At 39.0% G+C, this 20,724-nt stretch overlaps 1 protein-coding gene across 2 annotated transcripts in view; it reads left to right on the forward strand.

The window, feature by feature from the left end:
- The window catches only part of TUFT1 (tuftelin 1), a 44,889-nt gene extending 36,095 nt beyond the window's left edge, over positions 1-8,794 (forward strand). For both annotated transcript variants that reach the window (XM_044672692.1, XM_044672693.1), the window contains 4 exons: positions 4,119-4,224; positions 5,174-5,257; positions 6,099-6,199; positions 7,049-8,794. In XM_044672692.1, coding sequence (XP_044528627.1) covers positions 4,119-4,224; positions 5,174-5,257; positions 6,099-6,199; positions 7,049-7,112 — 355 coding nt within the window. In that variant the 3' untranslated portion in view covers positions 7,113-8,794. The remainder of the gene's footprint in view (positions 1-4,118; positions 4,225-5,173; positions 5,258-6,098; positions 6,200-7,048) is intronic.
- Positions 8,795-20,724: the final 11,930 nt, after the last annotated feature.

A 20,724-nucleotide genomic window follows, 5' to 3' on the forward strand; every position in this document is an offset into this window, starting at 1 on the left:
CCACACATCTGACATATGGGTGTGATACAAAAGTGATGAGGAATTTCAGTTTTCCAGACATCTGCCGGAGTATTCTCTATGCCAAAAGCAGAATAACTGATAACTTCTTTTGTCTTAAAGATAATTTCACCCTTTAAAAGATACAGGAACCAATAAGGGGGAATTCTGGGCTGAATTTGATTCTTGCCAACTTAGAGAAACTAGTTGCTAGGGTGGAAATTGGATCAGGAAATAAAGGAAAAGCTAGGTATCATCTGATAATACTGTATACCCTAGATTCCAAAGGTTCAAAGAAGGAATTCTTTTTAAAAAAACTTAAGCGCTTAAGTTCTGTCAGTATCAATTCTAAGACAGAAGAGGGGAGAGATTAAGGGCAAGGCAAAGGGGGTTAAACAACTTGCCCAGGGACACACAGCTAGGGCCAGATTTGAGCCCAGGTCTTTCTGGCTCCAGGATGAGTGTACTATCCACTGTGCTCCCCAAATGCCCCCAGAGAAGGAGTTCTTAACCTAGAATCTGTAAGTTTTTTTAAAAATTGACAGCCATATTTCAATATAATTTATATCCTTTGTAATCCTATGTATTTTATTTTATTGCATTTAAAAATATTAATTTTGGAAGGAGTCCATAGATTTCATCAGACTAAATAGATCCATAATACAAAAAAAAAAAAAAAGATTATGAACTCCCACTTCACAGAAAGGATAGGTTATTGGATTAACGTTCTATAGAAGTCAGCCTAGGAAGGCTGGGAGATGCTCAAGAATGGAATTCTGAAGACACAAAGGGAAACAATTTCAATGAGGAGGAAAAAGTTGTCTGAAGAAACCAATGTGATTGTATAGGAAAAACCACCAGCCAACTTAGCTTTTTAGAAGATACATCAAAAAAGATACATATATATATATGTATATATACACACACACACATATATATAAACATTCTCCTATCTATCTGTCTGGCTGTCGGTTTGTCTGTTTATCTATCTGTCTATCTGTCGGTTTGTCTGTTTATCTATCTATCTATCTATCTATCTATCTATCTATCTACAAATGACAGGGAATAGACATAACATCATTGTGTGGCCCTATAAATCTATTCTCGGGAATACTTTAAAACTCAGACAGCTAAAGCTCTGTTAGATTATGAATTTCCTGGGAACCTGGACTGTTTTTGTTTGTATTACTAGCACTTAGCACATTAACTAGGTACTTTGTAAATGCGTGTTTGTTCATTCAATGAGATGAAGGTAGCAAGGGAAGTTAAAGACAATAACAAAGGGTTGGGCTTTTGAATTTTTTTTTTTTTTAAGTTCTTTTGGGGAAAAGAATCAGAGAGCAGGACTGATGCTTGGGGTGGATGGGACAGTGATAACAGAGCAAAAATAGAAGACAAAACTACCTGCCCTTTACTTTTGCTTTCTCCACCAAAATAATGACAGAGGAATACAAATAACCAATAGGCAGTTGATGCCCAAGATAAGGAAAAGAGTATTTTCTTGCTTGGGTGATGATAATTAATTCAATTAATTAAATCTGACCCAATTGAACCATCCTTGGGTACTCAAAGAATGGGTGGGTGTGATTGCCAGTGCCAGTGATATTTGAAAGACTCTAGTGCCATGGGGCCGAAGTGTGGGGAAAATTTCCCAGTTCTCACAAAGAAAAGAGAATAGAGTTTGCAAACAGTAGTTCAGTGAGCTTAACTGCAATTACTGAGAAAATTTTAGAATGGGTCATGAAAGAAATGATTGTGGTAGATATCTAGAAAAAGAAGCAGCATGGCTCCATCAAAGGCTGGTCATGCCAGACTGGCATTTCCTTTTTCTTCTACAGTGTTATAAAACTGGCAGATCAGGAGAGTGCCATACGTGATGTTTACCTAGATTTTTAGCAAAGCATTTTTGATAAAGTATCTCATGCTAGTCTTGTGAAAAAGAATGAGCAGTATGGACTAAAGGAGAGCACAATTAGAAGGATTCATCACAAGTCTGATGACTGTGCATGCATAGTAGTCATTAATGGTTTGGTGTCATACTAGCTGGGAGTCTCCAGAGGAGGGCCTTAGGGATCTGTCCTTGGCTCTGTGCTAGTCAAGATTTTTATCAATGATATGGATAAAAAGCATAGGCAGCATTCTCATAAAATTTTCAGGTGATAAAAAAACAGAAGAAACATGGTGCATGACAGTCAGAATCCAAAAAGGTCTTGACAGGTTAGAGCATTGGATTGAATCTTGTAAGATGAAATTCAGTAGGGCCAAATTTATAAAGTCTTACATTTGGGCTCAAAAAATTTACTTCACAATAAATGAAAAAGGCATGATTAGGCAGAAGTTTGTCTGAAAAACACCTGGGTGTGTTAGTGAACTGCAAGCTCAGTATAAATTAGCAGTGGAAAAAAAAGAGCTAATGAGATTTTGGTGTACGTTGAAAGGCAGAGCTAATATCCAGAGATAATCCCAATATTTCCTCTGTCCTGCTGGGTCAGACTTCCTCTGGAGTATTGTATGCAGTTCTGGGCCCCATACTTTAAGGACATTGAGAAGCTGGGTGAGTGTCTTGAGGAAGGCAACCAGGATGGTGAAGGGCTTAAAGTCGTGAGAATAGATTGAAGGAACTAGGGATTTTTAGCCTGTATAAGAGCAGGCTCTGGGAAATAAGATTTAAGTATTTGAAGGTCCTCCATGGGAAAGGCATGATTAGCCCTGGGAATATAGGATCATAGACTTCAAGCTGGAAGACACATTAAAGCCACTTAGTCCAGCCTCTTCCTTTTACATACAAGGAAACTCAGGCTCAGATTTATTTCATATTTCTCCCTGTTATGTACTCTATAGCCTAACTATACTACTTTTTGTTCCTCGGGTTCAGCATTCCATATCCCACTATTATACCTTTGCATGGATCATCCTTCTTGTTTGCAACTCATCCCTTCCATATTTTATGATCCCTACCCTCCTTCAGAATCTAGTTTAACTGCCAACTCTTACAGGGAGCCAGCCTTTCCATGATCCTCTATTTGTAAGTGTTTTCTCCTCTCTTCAAATCATCTTACATTTCCTTAATGGCATATGTGTAGTAGAATATAAACTTTTAAAAAAAATTTTTTTCCCCACGGTTACATGAGTCTCATTGTCTGCCTCCCCTCTTCCGTTTCCCTTCCCAGAGTTGATAAGCGATTTCACTGGGTTATACATACATTGTCATTCAAATCCTACTTCTAAATTTTTCATTTTTGTAATAGAGCAATCTTTGAAAATCAAAACCCCAAATCATATACTCATATAAACAAGTGATAAATCATGTTTTCTTCTGGATTTCTACTCCTGTATTTCTTTCTCTCGATGTGGATAGCATTCTTTATCATAAGTCCCTCAGAATTGTCCTGGATCGTTGTATTGCTTTTAGTAGCAAAGTCAATTACATTTGATCATCCCACAGTGTTTCAGTTGCTGTGTACAATGTTCTCCTGGTTCTGCTTATTTCACTTTGCATCAGTTCATGGAAGTCTTTCCAGTTCTTATAGAAATCAAGCAGTTCATTATTCCTTATAGCACAATAGTATTCCATCACCATCATATACCACAATTTGTTCAGCCATTCCCCAGTTGAGGGACACCCCTTTGTTTTCCAATTTTTTGTCACCACAAAAAGCACAGCTATAATATTTTTGTACAAACAAAACCTTTCCCATTTAAAAAAAAATCTCGGGATATAAACTCAGTAGTGGTATTGCTGGATCAAAGAACATGAATTCTTTTAAAGCCCTTTGGGCATAAGAATATAAACTTCTTAAGGGCAGAAATTGTGTTTTGTTTTATCTTGGTATCCCAGTGCCCAGCACAGTGCCTTGGTACATAAGCAGGTGCAATAAATGCTTGTTGAACTGAAATTCCAGCTCCACAATTTTATGATTCTGTGACATCTGACCCTAAACCCGAAGGAGGGCTATCAGAGATGATAGTAAAAAAGAATATTAGTTAAAATCTTCCCTCTGAGCAAGGGGAAAGAGAGTCTTAAATGTGGAATTCTGCCTTCTTTCTTGTTCTGGTCTTATAACTGGACAGAGAAAGTGGTTTTTCTCTCTGCATCAACCCTCAGTCCTTTATCTCTCCAGGGTTACTCAGCTGGAGAAGGAGGTAGCTACTCTTCGGGAGAAGATCCATCACCTGGATGACATGCTGAAGAGTCAACAACGGAAAGTCAGACAGATGATAGAGCAGGTCAGACCAGCCCTCACCACCCTTGGAGGTTTCTCCCTTCTAGAAATACTCCAGCCTTCATTGATCTCAGGAATTATTTTTGCCTGTCAAGTCTGGGCAAGATAAAGCTTTGCTTTATTAGGAACCCTTGCCCTGGTATCTTGAGGTCTTTGGTAGAGTACTTGTAATGTACTCTTGGGGTCATTCAGTGGTTTGAATTATCCAGCCTCCTTTATTCCTGGTTTCTTTTTTTTCCCCCCACTTCCCCTTGCTTTTGATTTTTTTTTTTAAACCTTACCCTACCTTAGAATAAATACTGTGTATTGGTTCCAAGGTAGAAGAGCAGTAAGGATTAGACAATGGGGATTGAGTGACTTGTCCAAGGTCACACAGTTAAGAACTGAGGCTCAGATTTGAACCCAGGACCTCCTGCCTCCAAGCCTAACCCTTCCCACTGAGCCACCTAGCTGCTCCTAGTCCTTGTCTTTTGATTATCCCACTCCTCCATAGAGGGTGGGGAGGGGAAAGAGCCAAAAGTCAGTTTCCCCTTTTTATCTGTTTGACAATCTGAGAAAACTGCATACTGGCATTGTTGATGGAAAGGAGTCATTTATTGTTTTGCCTTTGTGGGTAACCTACAAATTTAAAATCTTAAACTGAATCCTATACTGTTAGTGTGTGCTAAGGAATGCAGATTCAATTTTCTTTAAGCCCAAGTGAAATATAATTAGGAAGGTTCATCTACTGCACTGTAAAATATATATGTTCCAAGACCAAAAGGAACCCATTTTTGTGAATTATTTGCCCTTCTTCTCCACCTCAATTATTATATTGATTTAAATGTCTTGCATAAAGCAATCTGAGTGCAAGCTCATAAAGATGTAACAATTCATGTAAAAAATACCATATTTTCTCTAGCAGCTAGAGGTGAAAGTCATTTTTTCAAATAGCCCATTGTTTGCCCTCACAGCTCCAGAATTCTAAAACAGTAATTCAGTCAAAGGACACAACCATCCAGGAGCTCCAAGAGAAGGTTGCCTACTTGGAGGCTGAGGTATGACCTGTGGGAGTTTCCTTAGAGGAGAATCTGGGACCTGAGAAGTTTGGGAAGTTGATTGGGGGTGGGGGAGGCTTCAGTAAATGAGAGTTTGGGAACAGTTAGTTAATCTTCTCATTTTCATTATTGGGATGATCACCTTGGCTTGCAAAGTGTAGTTGTGTTTACTGAATAATTTCTAATTTTGCTGCAGGGCCCTTACTGTCTTTTGAGTAACTAATAGTTATTGAGCAGCCTCTGTCTGCAGAAGAGTTGCGGAGGTGCTATATATGCCGAGACATACTGGAAAAGGGGGTCTTGTATTCTGAGGCTGCTTATAGCTTAGTTTGGTAGACTGGACGAGTGTACCTTTGTACACGTGATATGTACATGGACTTAAAAAGCTCCCTAAGGGGCAGCTGGGTGGCTCCGTGGATTGAGAGCCAGGCCTAGAAATGGGAAGTCCTGAGATCAAATCTGACCTCAGGTACCTCCTAGCTTGGGTGACTTTAGGCAAATTGCTTAACTCCTATTGCCTAGCTCTTACAGCTCTTCTGCCTTAGAACCAATACATAGTATTGATTCTAAGATGGAAGGTAAGGGTTTTAAAAAATAAGTTGTCTAAACAAGTCTGTCTAGGAACGATCATTGTCGGCTGGAATCAATCACAGAAGATAACCTGGAGAAGAAGGGCTAGATGAGGAGTGGTAGAGATTAAGGGAGAAGGCATTTCTACTGTAACAATAGCTCCAAAGGCACAGGAAGGGGGCAGTGGAGAGGTGGCAAGAGAGGATTAATGGGGGGTTGGGGATTGCCACAAGGGGATGGAAATGATCTCATCTTTCAATGTATATTCTAGAATTTAGAGATGCATGACCGAATGGAACACCTGATAGAGAAGCAAGTCAGTCCTGGAAATTTCAGTACACAAACCCGAACCAAAAGTGATGGCCTGGGAAGGTGAGTATGTATAGGTGTGTGGGGCTTGGGTCAGAAAAAAGGAAGGGAAAAAGAGAAAACAATCTTAGTTATGGAGAACCTCCTCTTCATGAACTTCCATGTCTTGACTTGATATTGAACAGATGGCCTATAAGAACAAATCTATTCCTTTAGACTAGTTGGGGTTCTTAACCTGGGCCCTGTGAATTAAAAAAAAAAAAATATATATATATATATATATATATATATATATGTACACCCACTTATATAGATAACTCTAGTTCCTTGGTTTCTTTTGTAATGCTATAGATTTTATCTTGTGACTTCAAAAACAACATTCCAAGAAAAGGGTTCATTGGTTTCTCCAGATTGCACAAAAGCAATTTGTGTCCACGACACAAAAATGTTTAAGAACCTCTACTTTTATCCCTATTTTCCCACCCTAATCATTCTTTATCTGTCAGCCTGACACCTTGAACTTTCCTCATCCCTGCTTTTCCACCTCTAAATTGCCCTCTCCTCTTCTCTGACACCATTTATGGGCCAAGGTTGAAGATGTTTTATGGGATGATTGGAGAAGAAGAACATGTATGGATATAAAGAACAGCGTCAGCTTCATAGGACTGAAAAGGGTCTTGAAGCCATTATATCTATCTCACTACATCCCTAAAGGGCACCAAACTTCTAAGAGGTGATTGGCAATTCGGATTTTAAAATACTGGGTACCTAACAATAGGGTTACTAGAAAGATTACTGAAAGAGCAAACCAGATAGATAGAAATGGAGGAGGAAGTGGGTGGAGGAAAGGGCACTGTATACAGTTGATGAGTAGGACATCCTATATTAAATGTTCTCCTCTTTTCTTTTCAGCATTAGGATCTCCAAGCCTCCAAACCCTAAGCCCTTGCCTCTCATCAGGGTGGTGGAAACCTGAGCTGCATACTGAATATTGCTGCTTGCTACCCATATTAGCCTAAAGAGGAAAAACCACCTCCCTGTTGTATTCTACTTCTTGACTGCTCCCTGGCTGCTCCCAGGGCCTCGTGTTTGTATGTCTAATTCTTAAGCTCCTTTCTTCTGTATGCTGGGCAGACAGAGGAGGGGGCTGGGGGGTGGGGTGGCCCTCCTCTGGAGCCCTTTGGTACCACCACCACCACCACAGAAGCCCCCCCTCCCCCCCTTCACTGAGGCCAGGACAAGGGCAGAGCCAGTGGTGCACACATATTACCATGATTGTTGCTGACCTTCATTAGAGAGGAGATTTTTTTCTTCTGAAAGAGGGTGTCAAGGTGCTCTGGAAAACCAGGGTCATACAACGGGACTGGGACAGGGTGCTCTGGCTCGCCTTACTCCTAACACTCGGAGACACAAATATCCCACTTGGACTGACTCTCATCCTGAGGAACTGAATCTCCTAGCAGCACACCCATTTCCCTACTTCCTCTGTCCCCAACACTGCAGGGACTTAATCCTACTCCCAAGATGGTGGGATACAGACCAGGGTTGGAGACTGTCTGGCTTCATTGCTGATGAATCTCACCTTTGGTTAAGTCCCTATTTTTTTGGGAGGAGGGTGAGACAGAAAAATCTACATTCAAAGAATGGATTTGTAGCAGGAAAAGGTCCCTAGGGACACTGATGGCTGTGCCCTCATCCTTGTTGCCTTTGTCTTCTACCACAATTCCCAGAAACCATTGGAGTGTTTTGATTTGTTTTTGTTTCTTTCTTTTTTTTCCCCCTCCCTTTCTCACCCCAATTTAAATTCAACCCAAGAAACACTCCAGGCTTCCTGGTCCCATTGCCCGAAGGGTAGTTTTTCTACCAGATGGCATCAGTCCCAGGGAAGTGTCTGTGTCTCCCCCCATATTTATTTTTCTAAGTTATTGGTGTCTTTTTGGTTATGTCTTGTGGTTGTTTTAATACCAAAGTTCTGGAACCTAGTTATAGAATTGCTTGAAACTGGGAAAAGCTTTTTTTTTTTTTTTGTATGTCTTTCATCTCTTTCCTATATCTGTGTTTCCCTCTCTCTTTTTCCCAAGCTGAATTTGTAGACCAGGGTAGGGGGGAGTGTTTATTATAATCAGACTGAGGGGAAGTGGGAGGGGACAGGACAGGGGTGGAATTATATATCGATTGTGCAAAAAATTCCTGATTAGGACCCTTTAAGAAAGGATTGGGTCCCCCCCTTGAATTTCCCTCTCCTTCCCTCTCCCACCACTCAGGCTCCTTTTTGGTATACTGCCTCTGAAGGATCCCATCTCCTCTTGGCCCCTGACTTAGAGCCTCAGGTGATGGAGATAAAACATCAGAGGACTAGTATAGTCCTGCAGAAGAATATTAACAGAGAGCAAAGCTCTTATTAAATCACTTAGCTCTGCCTCTCTCAAAAGTGGAAAGCTTCAATTTATCTGTATCTGTGTAGAGGAGGCCTGGTACCAGACCCAGCCCTGCCTAGAACTTGCTCGGCCACTGTGGGCAAGTCATTCCATGCTTCGGTTAACTCATCTATAAATTGAAGGGCCTGAACTAGCCTATTTCCGAAGTCTCTCTTGGCTCTAAAATGTGTTTCTAGCCTACACTCTTTATATGGTGAATTAAATAAATTATATCAATGTGCCTCTTGAGATTCTGCTCTGGTTTTTCTCTACTGGTTGGCAAAACAAAATACCTCCATCCCTAACCTTCTGAAGAAGGCTCTGCCTCTCCCACTGGTGACTAATCATCTCCCTTTGTATAATTTGTATCCCCTCAACCTCAAGGGTTTTGTGGTTTCCTTGAGTGCTTTCAGAGTGGGGGGAAGCTCCGCTTAAGTGGTCTGTCCTCATCCAGAAGGGCCAGGAGTGCTTGAGGGTGGCTCTTCATTCTCGCATCACCCCTTGCCTGGTGTTGAGGCTCTCTTTAGCTGAATCCCGGAACGTCTCTTGGCTTGGGAAAGGGAATTGGTTGGGGGTGGAGGTGCTGTGATTACAGATAGAGCCACCAACTAGCACCGCGGGGCAGATGAGTAACTAGCTGCCAAGTCCTTTGCAGAAATGAAAAGCTCTCTGGAAATGCTGACTGCAGCTGTTGGAGAGTGTTTGGGGCTATCTCTGGGCATCACTCAATTAGCACCAACTCTTTCTTTCTGGCAGGGAATGAAGTTGGCTGCAGGGCTGAATGGGGACATGGCTGAATTTACACTAATCCTCTCTGGACCAGAGAAACCTGAAACCCCACCCCCAGCCTTGCCCCTCTCCTGCCACCCTGTTCAGAGGGCCATGAGGTCATATTGTTTCCCTCCCCCCTTTCCTTTTTTCAGTAGGTTCACACCCAGGGGTGCAGAATGCATCGGGATCCTCTCCTCCTTCTAGAGGAGCTAGTCTATATTCTTATCCTTCCTCTGACAGATCTGCCTGGGCTCTGGGTAGCTCTTCTCTTTGTTCTCAGAATTATGAACAGGGCAGCAGCAGGGTGGAGACTACTAAAGATCCAGGAAGACTTCTCCTTAGAAAGAGGCAAAGAGAAGAGCCTGCTATGAAAAGAAAAGGCTTCTTTTTGAGACTGGATCTTTTGATTTGACAAGTATTAAGAACCTGCTATGTGCTTCTGTTGGGGATGATGTTGTTTAGTCATGTTCAGTTCTTCATGGCCCTATTTAAATTAAATAATAATAATAATGAACAACTGGGAGGCTCAGTAAATTGAAAGCCAGGTCTAGAGTTGGGAAGACTCCAACACATCCTAGCTATGTGACTTGGGTCAGTCACTTAAACACCATTGCTTAGCCCTTCCCACTCTTCTATCTTGGAACCAATAGACAATAATGATTCTAAGATAGAAGACAAGGTTAAACATTTTTTTGTTTGTTTGTTTTGTAGAATATCCTAATTATTCTCCAGGGATACTAAGAGGCAGTTGATTTCTAGGCTAGTTATATCACCCAAGCTTTCTACTGACATGCTCTGATTTTGCAATGGAGATTTATAAAAAATAAAATAAAAATAAAAGATATGGGGGCAACTAGGTGGTTTAGTGATCTGAGAGACAGGCCTAGAGATGGGAGGTCCTGGATTCAGATTTGACTTCAGACACTTCCTAGCTGTGTGACCCTGGGCAAGTCACTTAACCCCTATTGCCTAGTCCTTACTACTCTTCTACCTTGGAACCAATACACTAAATTGATGCTGAAATGGAAGGTAAGGGTTTATAAAAAAAAGAAGTCTATCTGATATAAATAGTTCTCTTGGTCTTCATAAGATAAGAATGATTGATTCGTTACTGGATGTGTTGTAGCTCATTCAATCAATAAATATTAAGCACCTTACTGTGTACTAAGCATTTTGATAAAGACCAAAAATGTGAAAACCATCCCTGCTCTCAAGTTCATGGTCTATAGGGGGAAACAACATGTATATATAAAAAATATACAAGCTATGAATGGAATAAATACAATGTTTTATATATGTGTGTATATATATAAAGAGATGTGTGTGTGCATATATGTACAATAATAAAAACCTATAAATATATAAATTATATGCGTGTATATCCAGAAAAGGCACTCACGGTGGCCTGATGTAGAAATGAAAAGATAGGATTTATGTTCTATGTAGACTCTGAACTTGGACGTTCCTGGGATCCCTTTCAGTTGAGAAGGCTTAAGCCTCTGTATTTCACCATGTAGGTGTGGCGCCTGGGTGCACAGAGAGGAAAATTTGACGTAGGGAAGAGGCACCAGGCTTGGTAGGAAGAGAAAGGAATCTCAATGTCTTGGGAAACCAGCTTGAGGTGGAAGGAGAGGGGAAGGAAGTGTGGTAGAGAGAGTCCTGTGTTCTTCAGGCTGGGCATGGTGAGCTAAGCTGTTCTTGGCCTGAATGCTCTATTTCCTGTGTTTTGTCATTTTTAAGCCAGCTCCTGTGCTGTTCTAACATATTGTGGAGGGAGGATCAAGCCCTGTTCCCTGGAGCCTTTGCTGGATCATCCTGTTTCCTTAAGCCGGGTGTCAGAGCTGCCCAGACATGCATTCCTCATTAGCAGCCTCCTATGATCCTAGAGCGCTCAGCCCCAACGTGGGAAAAGAAACTGGGGAGGCCTCTTTGCAGGGGGTGTTCTAGTAAATGTTTAACAACCAACCCTGGGGGTGAGGAGGAATGCACCCTGACACATTTGAAAAATTTAATCGGCATTATTAACATCTCCATCAATTTCTTAAGTCTAGACAATCAGCAAAACAGTAAATCTCACTCTACTTTTGCCAATTTCCGAGGTGTAAATGTTCACACCGAGAACTTATTTAACAATGGGGTAGCTAGTTCCAAGCTGGTCCCAACACACCTTTCCTCTTTTCTTCTATGACTTGTTCATTTTTCGTCATCCTCTACCATGGCTAAGTCAGATATAAAAAGGGTTAACAAGGATATGGACATCTTGAAGGGGGGAAAATCAAGAAAGTTAAATATTTTTTTAAACTTCGAAACAAAAAAATTGACTGGCTTTCTTTCATCCCCTACTTAAATGGAATACTATTAGCTAATTTGCTGAAAGACTTAACCTAGGAGAAACCCTGTCATCCCAAGAGTTAAGCAGTTAAAAGCTGACCATGGAATGAATTCTGAAAACTGGAGAGTGGACAAGGAGATGACCTTCTGAAAACTGGAGAGTGGACAAGGAGAGATGACCTTTGAGCTGGAATTAACAGCTCCATCTTTGTAATCTAGCTAACAAAATTATGTTTCCTTCCTTCCTTCCTTCCTTCCTTCCTTCCTTCCTTCCTTCCTTCCTTCCTTCCTTCCTTCCTTCCTTCCTTCCTTCCTTCCTTCCTTCTTTTTTTTTGGTAGGATCTCTAGAAATTCCAAGAGCTTTCCCGGTCCTCAGAGCTAAGCATTTCTGAGCTTGGGACTGAGCCTGTTAAAACTGACCCAATAGCAGCAGATGCTAGCCTTGGGCTTTTGGCCTCTTTTTGTGTGTGTTCAGATTGAGGACTTTGGCATTCACAATTAGGAGTGGTTTCTTCCCTTCCCTGACTTAGTTCCAATCTCCTTGGCTTCTCTTCTCAATTTCTAGAATGACCTAGTTTGAGACCCCCCCAAATTGTCCCACCTACTTTCCTCCTAGGTCTCTATGAATAACTTTATACCAACAGAGGGGAGATAAAAGTGTTTCTTAAAGAAAGGCCAGGAGTGATTTTCTACTCAGCATGTTCTTCAAACAATGGCTTATTTGTGGGGCCTTTAAGGTTTACAAAATAATTAACTCTAAAAAGCTCTGGGAGGCCCATTTTCAATAAGACCTACCCTGTAGCCTCCTAAAAGTAGGTGGCTTTTCTTTTTGGTCAGGGACTCAACCTAGAATCCGTGAACTTGATTTTTAAATAATTTTTTGATACAATTGGTTTCCTTTGTAAACCTATATATTTTATGCATTTTGAGACATTCTGAGAAAAGGCCCATAAACTTTACCTGATGAGGTCCATGAAACACAAAAAAGACCTCTAGGGCCCAGAACCCTCTGGGTCTAAGATTCTGAGGACAGAAAGGATAATTAATTAATTGTATTTGGGTGGCAAAGTGGACAGAGCAATGGGCCTAGAATCAGGAAAATGAGTTCAAATCTATCCTCGGACAATTACTAGTTGTGTGACATTGGGTAAGTTATTTAACCTCCAGTTACCTCAATTGCCTCAACTGAAAACTGAGAATAATAGCTAAGGTGTAAGGGTCAAATGGAATAATAATTGTAAGCACCTGGTACATAATAGGCATAATACATTTTTCCTCCTCTCTTTCCCTCCCTTCATTTCTCCCTCCCTCCCTTCTTTCTTTCCACCCTGCTTCTTTCCCTTCTACCTTTCCTCCTTCCTTTCCTCTCTCCTTTTCTTCCACCTTTTCTCCTTTCTTTTCCTTTCTTCCTTCTTCCCTCCCTTCCTTCCTTTCTTGGGTGCCAAAGGTGAATGAGGGGCCTGCTTTGAAAATCCAGTCTCTTGTAAGAGCCAAGTATTACTGTATTAAGACACAAATCAACATCAACAGACATCTGATGCCATACAGCTGATCTTCAGATGCTTGTCTCCCTAGATACCAACATAGTATCATAGGTTTCAGGACAAGAAGTGACTTTGGTTAGGTGGCAAAGTAGATAGAATGCCAGATCTGAAGTCAGGAAGTATCTAGCTTCTAGATACTTCTTAGCTATTGTTAAGAATTTAAATTTAGGTTTTTATGCTAATATGAGAGTTCTAAAGTAATATTGTGGTTGTTGATTTAAAAATATAGCTTGTCAAAATAAATGTTAGCAGCTTTATTTACAAAGAGGTAGAAAGAGTGAAAGTGGAAAAATGTAGATTAAAGAGACAGATTCTAATAAGACTACCAACCCTTCTCCTGAGAAGTCAGGTTCAGCCCCAGCAGGGCTTCCCCAAGACTGTCTCCATGTGGATTTCCTGATAATCCTCAGCCAGAAGTCCTGGTGGTGTCTTCAGCCAGAGTTCCACCAAAGCAGCCTCCTCCAAAGCCAAGGCAGGAATCTCTGGATCCAATTTCTCCAGAAGCCAGGAAAGGAAGGCCAGCTACTCACCCAGCAAGCCAACACAGGATCCAGGGGAAAAGTCTCCTCCTCCAGTCCAGCTCACCAACATAGAGTGTGACCGAATCCTTGAACTGTCCTTTTAAAGCAGTTTTCTCAACATTGCTTCCTGTCACTCCCCCATTTTATGGGAACCAATCACAGTCTTTTAATTTGCCTAGCACTGCCCAAGGGGGGGGGGGGCAGTGACCTTTGGAGGTTTGAGCTTACTCTAGTAAGTGACTTGCAAACTCTCTTAGTGTCAAGTAGGAGTACTTTAAGTTCTTGATTTGTTTAGCTAAAGATAGACAAGGAGAGAGTTAATCCTATTTTCACACAATGTGTCCCTGCATGCCTCAGTTTCCTCATCTGTCAAATGACCTGGAGAAGGAAATGGCAGACCACTCCATTTTCTTTGCCAAGAAATCACAAATGGGGCCATGAAGAGTTGAACATTACTGATATGACTGAAAAACAAGTCGATCTCAGAAGTCTGTTCTAATTGTTCATTTTACAGATGAGAAAACTGAGGTCCAGAGAGGTAATTTACCTAAGCCCACATTGGCTGGCCTAGAACCCAAGTCTCCTAAGAACCTAATATTCTATCCCCTAATATCATTGTGATTTGCACTAAGCTAGCAGTAATAAGATGAAATTTAATAGAAATAAATATGAAGACTTATATAATTGGGTTCCAGAAATCAACTTCTCATGGAAAAGTCGGAACAGGAGTTCATCTGAAAAAAAGAACTCTGGGTTTTAGGAAATGAAAGTCCAGTAGAATTCCTCAGAATCATTGGGTATTGTTTTAAAGCTCTGATGATCTTGGACTGAATTAAGAAGAGAATGATATCTAGAAATAGGGAGGAGATAATCTTGTTATATTCTACCCTAAAGTGTTTTCTCTGACACAGTCACCTATTGAGTATTTTTTAAAATAGCATTCTTTTGTTATTTTAAAATTTTATTTTATTTTATTTTTCAATTACTAAGCATTTACTTTCTCTCCCACTTCAAAAGAAAACCAAAACCCTTGTGACAGATTTGCTTAGACAAAATACACACATAAAACAAATTCCAAAAAATTACCATGTTCAAAAATATATTGATGTCTCATTCTGTACTTTGACTCTATCACCTCTCAGTCAGGAGGTGGGCTATTTCATCACTTGCCACTAGAATCATGGTTGATCATTGGGCTGATCAGAGTTCTTAAGTCTTGCAAAGTTGTTTGTCTTTACACAATTGTTGAAGTTATTCTCTTGGTTCTGATTATTTCATCCTGCATTAGGATGAAATGCAGATCTTCCCAGGTTTCTTGGAAACTACTGCTTTCATAACTTCTTATGGCCCAATAGTATTCCATTACATATTTATACTATAAACTGTTTAACTATTCCCTAGTTGATGGGTACCCTTTTAGTTTCCAGTTTTTTGCAACTACAAAAAAAAAGCTTTTGCATATATGAATCCTTTCCTCCTTTCTTTGATCTCTGCAGGCTGTAGGCCTAGTATTGGTGTTATTGGATCAAAGAATATGTACAATTTAGTAACTTTCAGTTCATAGTTTGTCATTGCTTTCCACAATGGCTATTCCAATTCACAGCTCTGCCAATGGTACATTAAATATGTCTTTTCCTGATATCTCTACATTTGTCTTTTTCTCTGCCTCATATCTTTGCCATTTAATGGATATGAGGTGGAGCCTAGGAGTTTTCTTTGAAATTTTCTAATTATTAGTGATTTCAAATATTTTAATATGATTATTGATAGCTTGGTTTTCTTCCTTTGAGAATTGCCTATTCATATCCTTTGACTATTTATGAAACAGAGAGTCTCATAACTTTGAATCACTTTTTTTGTAAGTTGCTTTTATTTTATTTTTAATTTAAAAATTATATACTTAAACACTACTACCACCACCAAAAACATTTAAATAAACAAATGTATAAAAAATTATGTGCAAAACCACAAACTCCACATTGTTTAAAACTTGTACATTATATATGTATACTACTAATAAACATCCACTGCTTTTGAATTCCTTTTGGATTCGTTTTACTTTGATGCTTTTATCTCTTGATTTTTGTGGCTATTTTAAAAAAATCATATTAGTCTTATTGTTTTCATCTTCGTATATCTCCCTTATTTTCTTTGTATTTCCAATATCTGTCATTTCTAATAACATAATCCATTACATTCAAATATCATAGTCTATTCAGCCAATTCTCGCAGTTATTGCATTTATTTCCAATTATTTTGTCATTACAAAATAAAGCTTCCATGAATATTTTCATACATACACAGCTTTTTACCCTCTCAATAATGCCCTTAGGGCCTAATCCTAGTAATAAGATCCATAAGTCAATGAGAATAAACAGCTTTACAGCTCTTAACATATTTCCATATTGTTTTCTAAAAAAGCTAGTCACAGCTGTTCTAGCAATGTAATATCAGGACTGTTTCTCCATGTTCTTATCAGTATTTAATTTGATCAACTTAACTCGTCTGGTTCTCAGTTAACATACGTTACTAGAACCATATTTAGCTAGATTGGACCTTAGGCAGCAGTCACAATCTGTTGCCAGGACAATACTCTTTTCAAAGCAAGTCTTTCCAGCTTAGTCATACCCAGTGGAACTTTTGTTCCAATGCCACACACCCACAGGAACTTAGGAATACCTCTATAATATGAAGAGTTTTAAAGTAGGAATTTTGCAGAATATTTATGCTCTCTAAATCATTATTATTCCACCAGAAACTGTTTGGTTATGTGTATGCTTAGGCTTAGATCTACTCATGCAGGTGTGTATGGACTCTATCATATTTAATTTAAGGTTCTATTCATTTCCTTAATTTTTTTTTCATTTTTTTGGTTAGATTTATCTAGAGAGGGTAAAATTAAAGTCCCCCATTATTATTTTATCTATTTCCATCTATATCTCAGTTTTTCTTTTTAAAAATCTGGATAATCTAACACTTGGTGCATACAGGTCCAATATGGAATAATGCTTCATTATCCATAGTACTCCTCCCAACATAATATAATTACTGTTTATTCCTTCCAGTTATATCTATTTTAGTCCCATGTCTTTCTGAGATCATGACTGCTACCCCTGTCTTTACTGGATCTGCTGAGGCATACTCCTCCATCCCCTCACTGTTACTCTATGTGTGTCTTTCATGTCTATTGTGTTTCTTACAAACAGCACATTCTCAGACCCTGGTTTTTTTTTATTTTTTATCTTTTCTGCTATCCATTTCCTTTCCATGGGTGAATTCATTCCATTTACACTCAGTGTCATAATAACTAGCTGTGCATTTCCATCTACTCCATTTCTCCTCACTGATTGTCCCCCCCCCCCCACACACACACCCTTTTCCTTTCTTTTGGCTGTATCCTTCCTGGAATTCCAAATTCCTTTGACTAATACCTCTTTGCTTCACACCCCTTTCCAAAAAATATTCCCTTATCCTTTCTCCTTGCCCCTCCTACTTCCAAATTGGCCCACCTTTCCAAAGGTCCCTTCCTTGTCTCTTTCCCTTTCCCTTTTAATTCTTATCCTATTCACCTTTCCAAAAAGTCCTTTTCATCCTTCCATTCATGCCCTCCTACTTCTTATGAGTTAAATTCTAAAAATCCCTCCTCTATCTTGTCCTAAGACTCCTTTCTATCCCCTCACCTTACCCTCTCCCAACTCTTGTTATGTACTCCACTCTAGGTAATCACTCCCTTCCCTCCTTTTTATTTTCCCTTTCCTCTCCTTTCTCTTAACCAACCCTTCCTTCTTTTATTCCCTCAGTTCTCTGCGGGGACTTTCAGTCCCTTCTTTATCTCATCTCCCTTCCTTCCTGTTTCTCAGTATGTTAAGATTTTTACCTTTCTAATTGTGTATGTTCTCTCTTTATCCCAGGTCTGATGAGAGTAGGGTTCTATTACTACCAGCTCTCCACCTGCTCCTTCTCTTCTCCATGGCAGTTCCTCCATTCATTCCTCCTCTATATGAGATAGCCATTCCATCCTGCCTCCTCCTGGTCTACTCCACTACCATTTCAGCTCATTCCATTATATTCACCTCTATCTCAAAAGTCTTCCATCCATATATACCCCTTCAAAATTCCCAGGCAATGATGTCATTTCCAAGGGCCATAGATGACATTTCCCCATATAAGAATCAAATGATTTGACCTTTGAGTTGCTAATGATTAGTCTTTCATTACCTTTCTATGTTTCTTATTGATCAAATTTTCTGCTGAATTCTGAGTTTTCCTTCAGGAATAATTGAAACTCCTTTAGTTCATTAAATATCCATTTTCCCTTTTATAATTATGTTCATCTTTGCTGGATATGTTATTCTTGGCTATAAGCCCCGTTCTTTTCCTCTATGAAATGCTGTATTCTATGTTTTGCATTCTTTTAATATTTTCTTTTCTTTTAAAATTATTTATTTTACATTTTGTAATTTTTCTAACTCTTGCTTGTTTTTTTAATAGGCAATGGGGGTCAAGTGACTTGCCCAGGGTCACACAGCTAGGAAGTGTCTGAGGCCAGATTTGAACCTAGGACCTCCCATCTCTAGGGCTGGCTCTTAATCCGCTGAGCTACCCAGCTGTCCCCTATTTTATTTTCTTTTAATGCTGGCTCTTAATGCAAACTTTTGTGCTGTTCTGACTATAACTCCACAGTGGTATTTTCCGATCCTGTGCATTTTCATCTTTGGGTCTCTGAGGTCGTGATCAGTGGAGAATTGCTTCTTTATATATCTTGGAAATGAGTCTATTATACAATTTTTTTAAGTTACCTACTTCTCTTCTAATTTTATCTACGTTGGTTTCTTTGAATAAAAATGTTTAAATTTTATTTAATGAAAGTTGTCTATTTTATCTGGTATTATCCTCTTTATCTCTTATTTGATCATAAACTCTTTCTCATCCACAGATTTGAGGTAATTCCTTCCTTGAGAAATTTCTAATTTGTTTACATTATTACCCTTTATGTCTAAGTCATGTATCCATTTAGAGTTTATCTTGGCATATGGTGTAAGATATTAGTCTTTTTCTCATTTTTACTAGATTGCTTTCAAGTTTTCCCAATAGTTTTTTCTCAAATAATGAATTCTTACCCCAGTAATTGGGGTTGTTGGTTTATCAAACAAAAAAACACTATGTTCATTTGCCTTCTCTATGTTATATACCTAAAATGTTCTACTGATGGATCTTTCTGTCTCTTAATCAATACCAAATAGTTTTGATAATTTCTACTTTGTAGGTATAGTTTGAGATTGATACTTTTTGGCTATCTTCTCCTCTCCCTTTTTTTCACAATATTTCTCTTAAGTTCTATGACTTTTTGTTTTTCCAGGTGAATTTCATTATTATTTTAAAAACTCTATACAGTTATCCTTTGATAGTTTCATTGATATGACAATGGATAAGTGAATTAATTTAGGAAGTATATTCATTTTTATTTATTTTTTGGCTTGGCCTACCCATGAGCAATCAATCTAATTTTGATTATTTAGATGTCTTTATTTCTACAAAGTTTTTAGTTCTTATGTATGTGTTAGTAGATAGACTCTCAAGTATTTTGTACATTCCATAATTAATTATTTTAGATGGTATTTCTCTTTTTATCTCTTTCTCAGGAGTTTTGTTGATAATAAACAGAAATTTTGATGATTTGCACAGACTTATTTTATGTTCTGAGATTTTGCTGAATTTACTAATTATATCAATTAATTTTTTTGTTTTCTCTCCAGGTTTTTCTTTTTTTTTTAAGATCTTTTAAAAAAAGTTTTTATTTTGAATATTTTCCCCTAGTTACATGTTTCATGTTTTTTCCCTCTCCCCCAAACCCTCCTAACCCCCCCTTAGCCAACACACAATTCCACTTCTCCAGGTTTTTCTAAATAAACCATCATATCATTTATGGAAAATGATCATTTTGTTTCCTCTTGACCTGTGCTTATTCCTTCAATTTCTTTTTCTTATTGGGCAGTAAAGATACTTATACTACCCAAGATTATTGTTGTTTTTCATCTTTCATTTTAGAAGATAACCAATGGTATCATGGGGTGATGCCTTGACTTGTGAGTGAATTGGATTTAAGTGAGACAGAATTTCACAAAGTTATTATTATCAGCCTCATTCTCTCTTTCAGAGTCATTAAAGTCCAGAGGCAAGACAAAAGTCAAGAAAACTAGTGATGACCCAGGATGCAGTGGATGACCTTGGTGTCTTCTTTGAGACCTGTCAGTTACCTTCAACCTCGTTTAGCCTGTTTGGCAAGACAGTTTTAATGGGCTGTGGCTGCTTGGAGCCGCAGGTGAGAGAGTTGGTTGACAGGTAGACAGTAAAGGTGGATGAGCAGCTCTGAAAAGGACGCTACAAGCCCTCACACCAGAGGTCCACTAGAGGGCAGCAGGTCCTCACAACCTGGGCAGATGAGTAGAGGCGTATCTGGAGAGAGAATTAGTCAATCACACCTTAAGCCTCTATCCAGGTTCTAGCTTCTTGGAGTTTTCTTTTAGGAAACTTTAATAGTTCAACTCTTTATAACTCAGTGGAATTGCTTGTCAGCTCCAGGAGGGAGGAGGGAAGAGGGGAAGGAGAGAACATGAATCATCTAAACATGGAAAAATATTTTTTTTTAAAATTAAATTCTATTTAAAAAAAAAAAGTTCAGTTCTTTGGTATAAAGGAAGGCAACCCAAAAAAATAAAGTAAGTTATTCAAATTACCTTCAGACCAAAAGGAATTAAGGTGAGGCTTAAAATAAATCAGACATGAGTCTGGGAAATGTTTTATGAAAAATAAAAAATCTATTCCTCTCCTAATTCAAGTTGACTGGATCTATTCAGAACTAACTCTACTAAGAAAGGCTGGGGCCCATCGTGGTGTCATAGATAGGACCTTAACAGTAATTTAAGTTCAACCATTTCCTTTTATAAAATAAAGAAACTGAGACCTCTCAAAAACTTAAGTGATTTATTCAAGGTTATACAGGT

Source organism: Gracilinanus agilis, chromosome 4 (genome assembly GCF_016433145.1).
Source record: "Gracilinanus agilis isolate LMUSP501 chromosome 4, AgileGrace, whole genome shotgun sequence".
NCBI lineage: Eukaryota > Metazoa > Chordata > Mammalia > Didelphimorphia > Didelphidae > Gracilinanus > Gracilinanus agilis.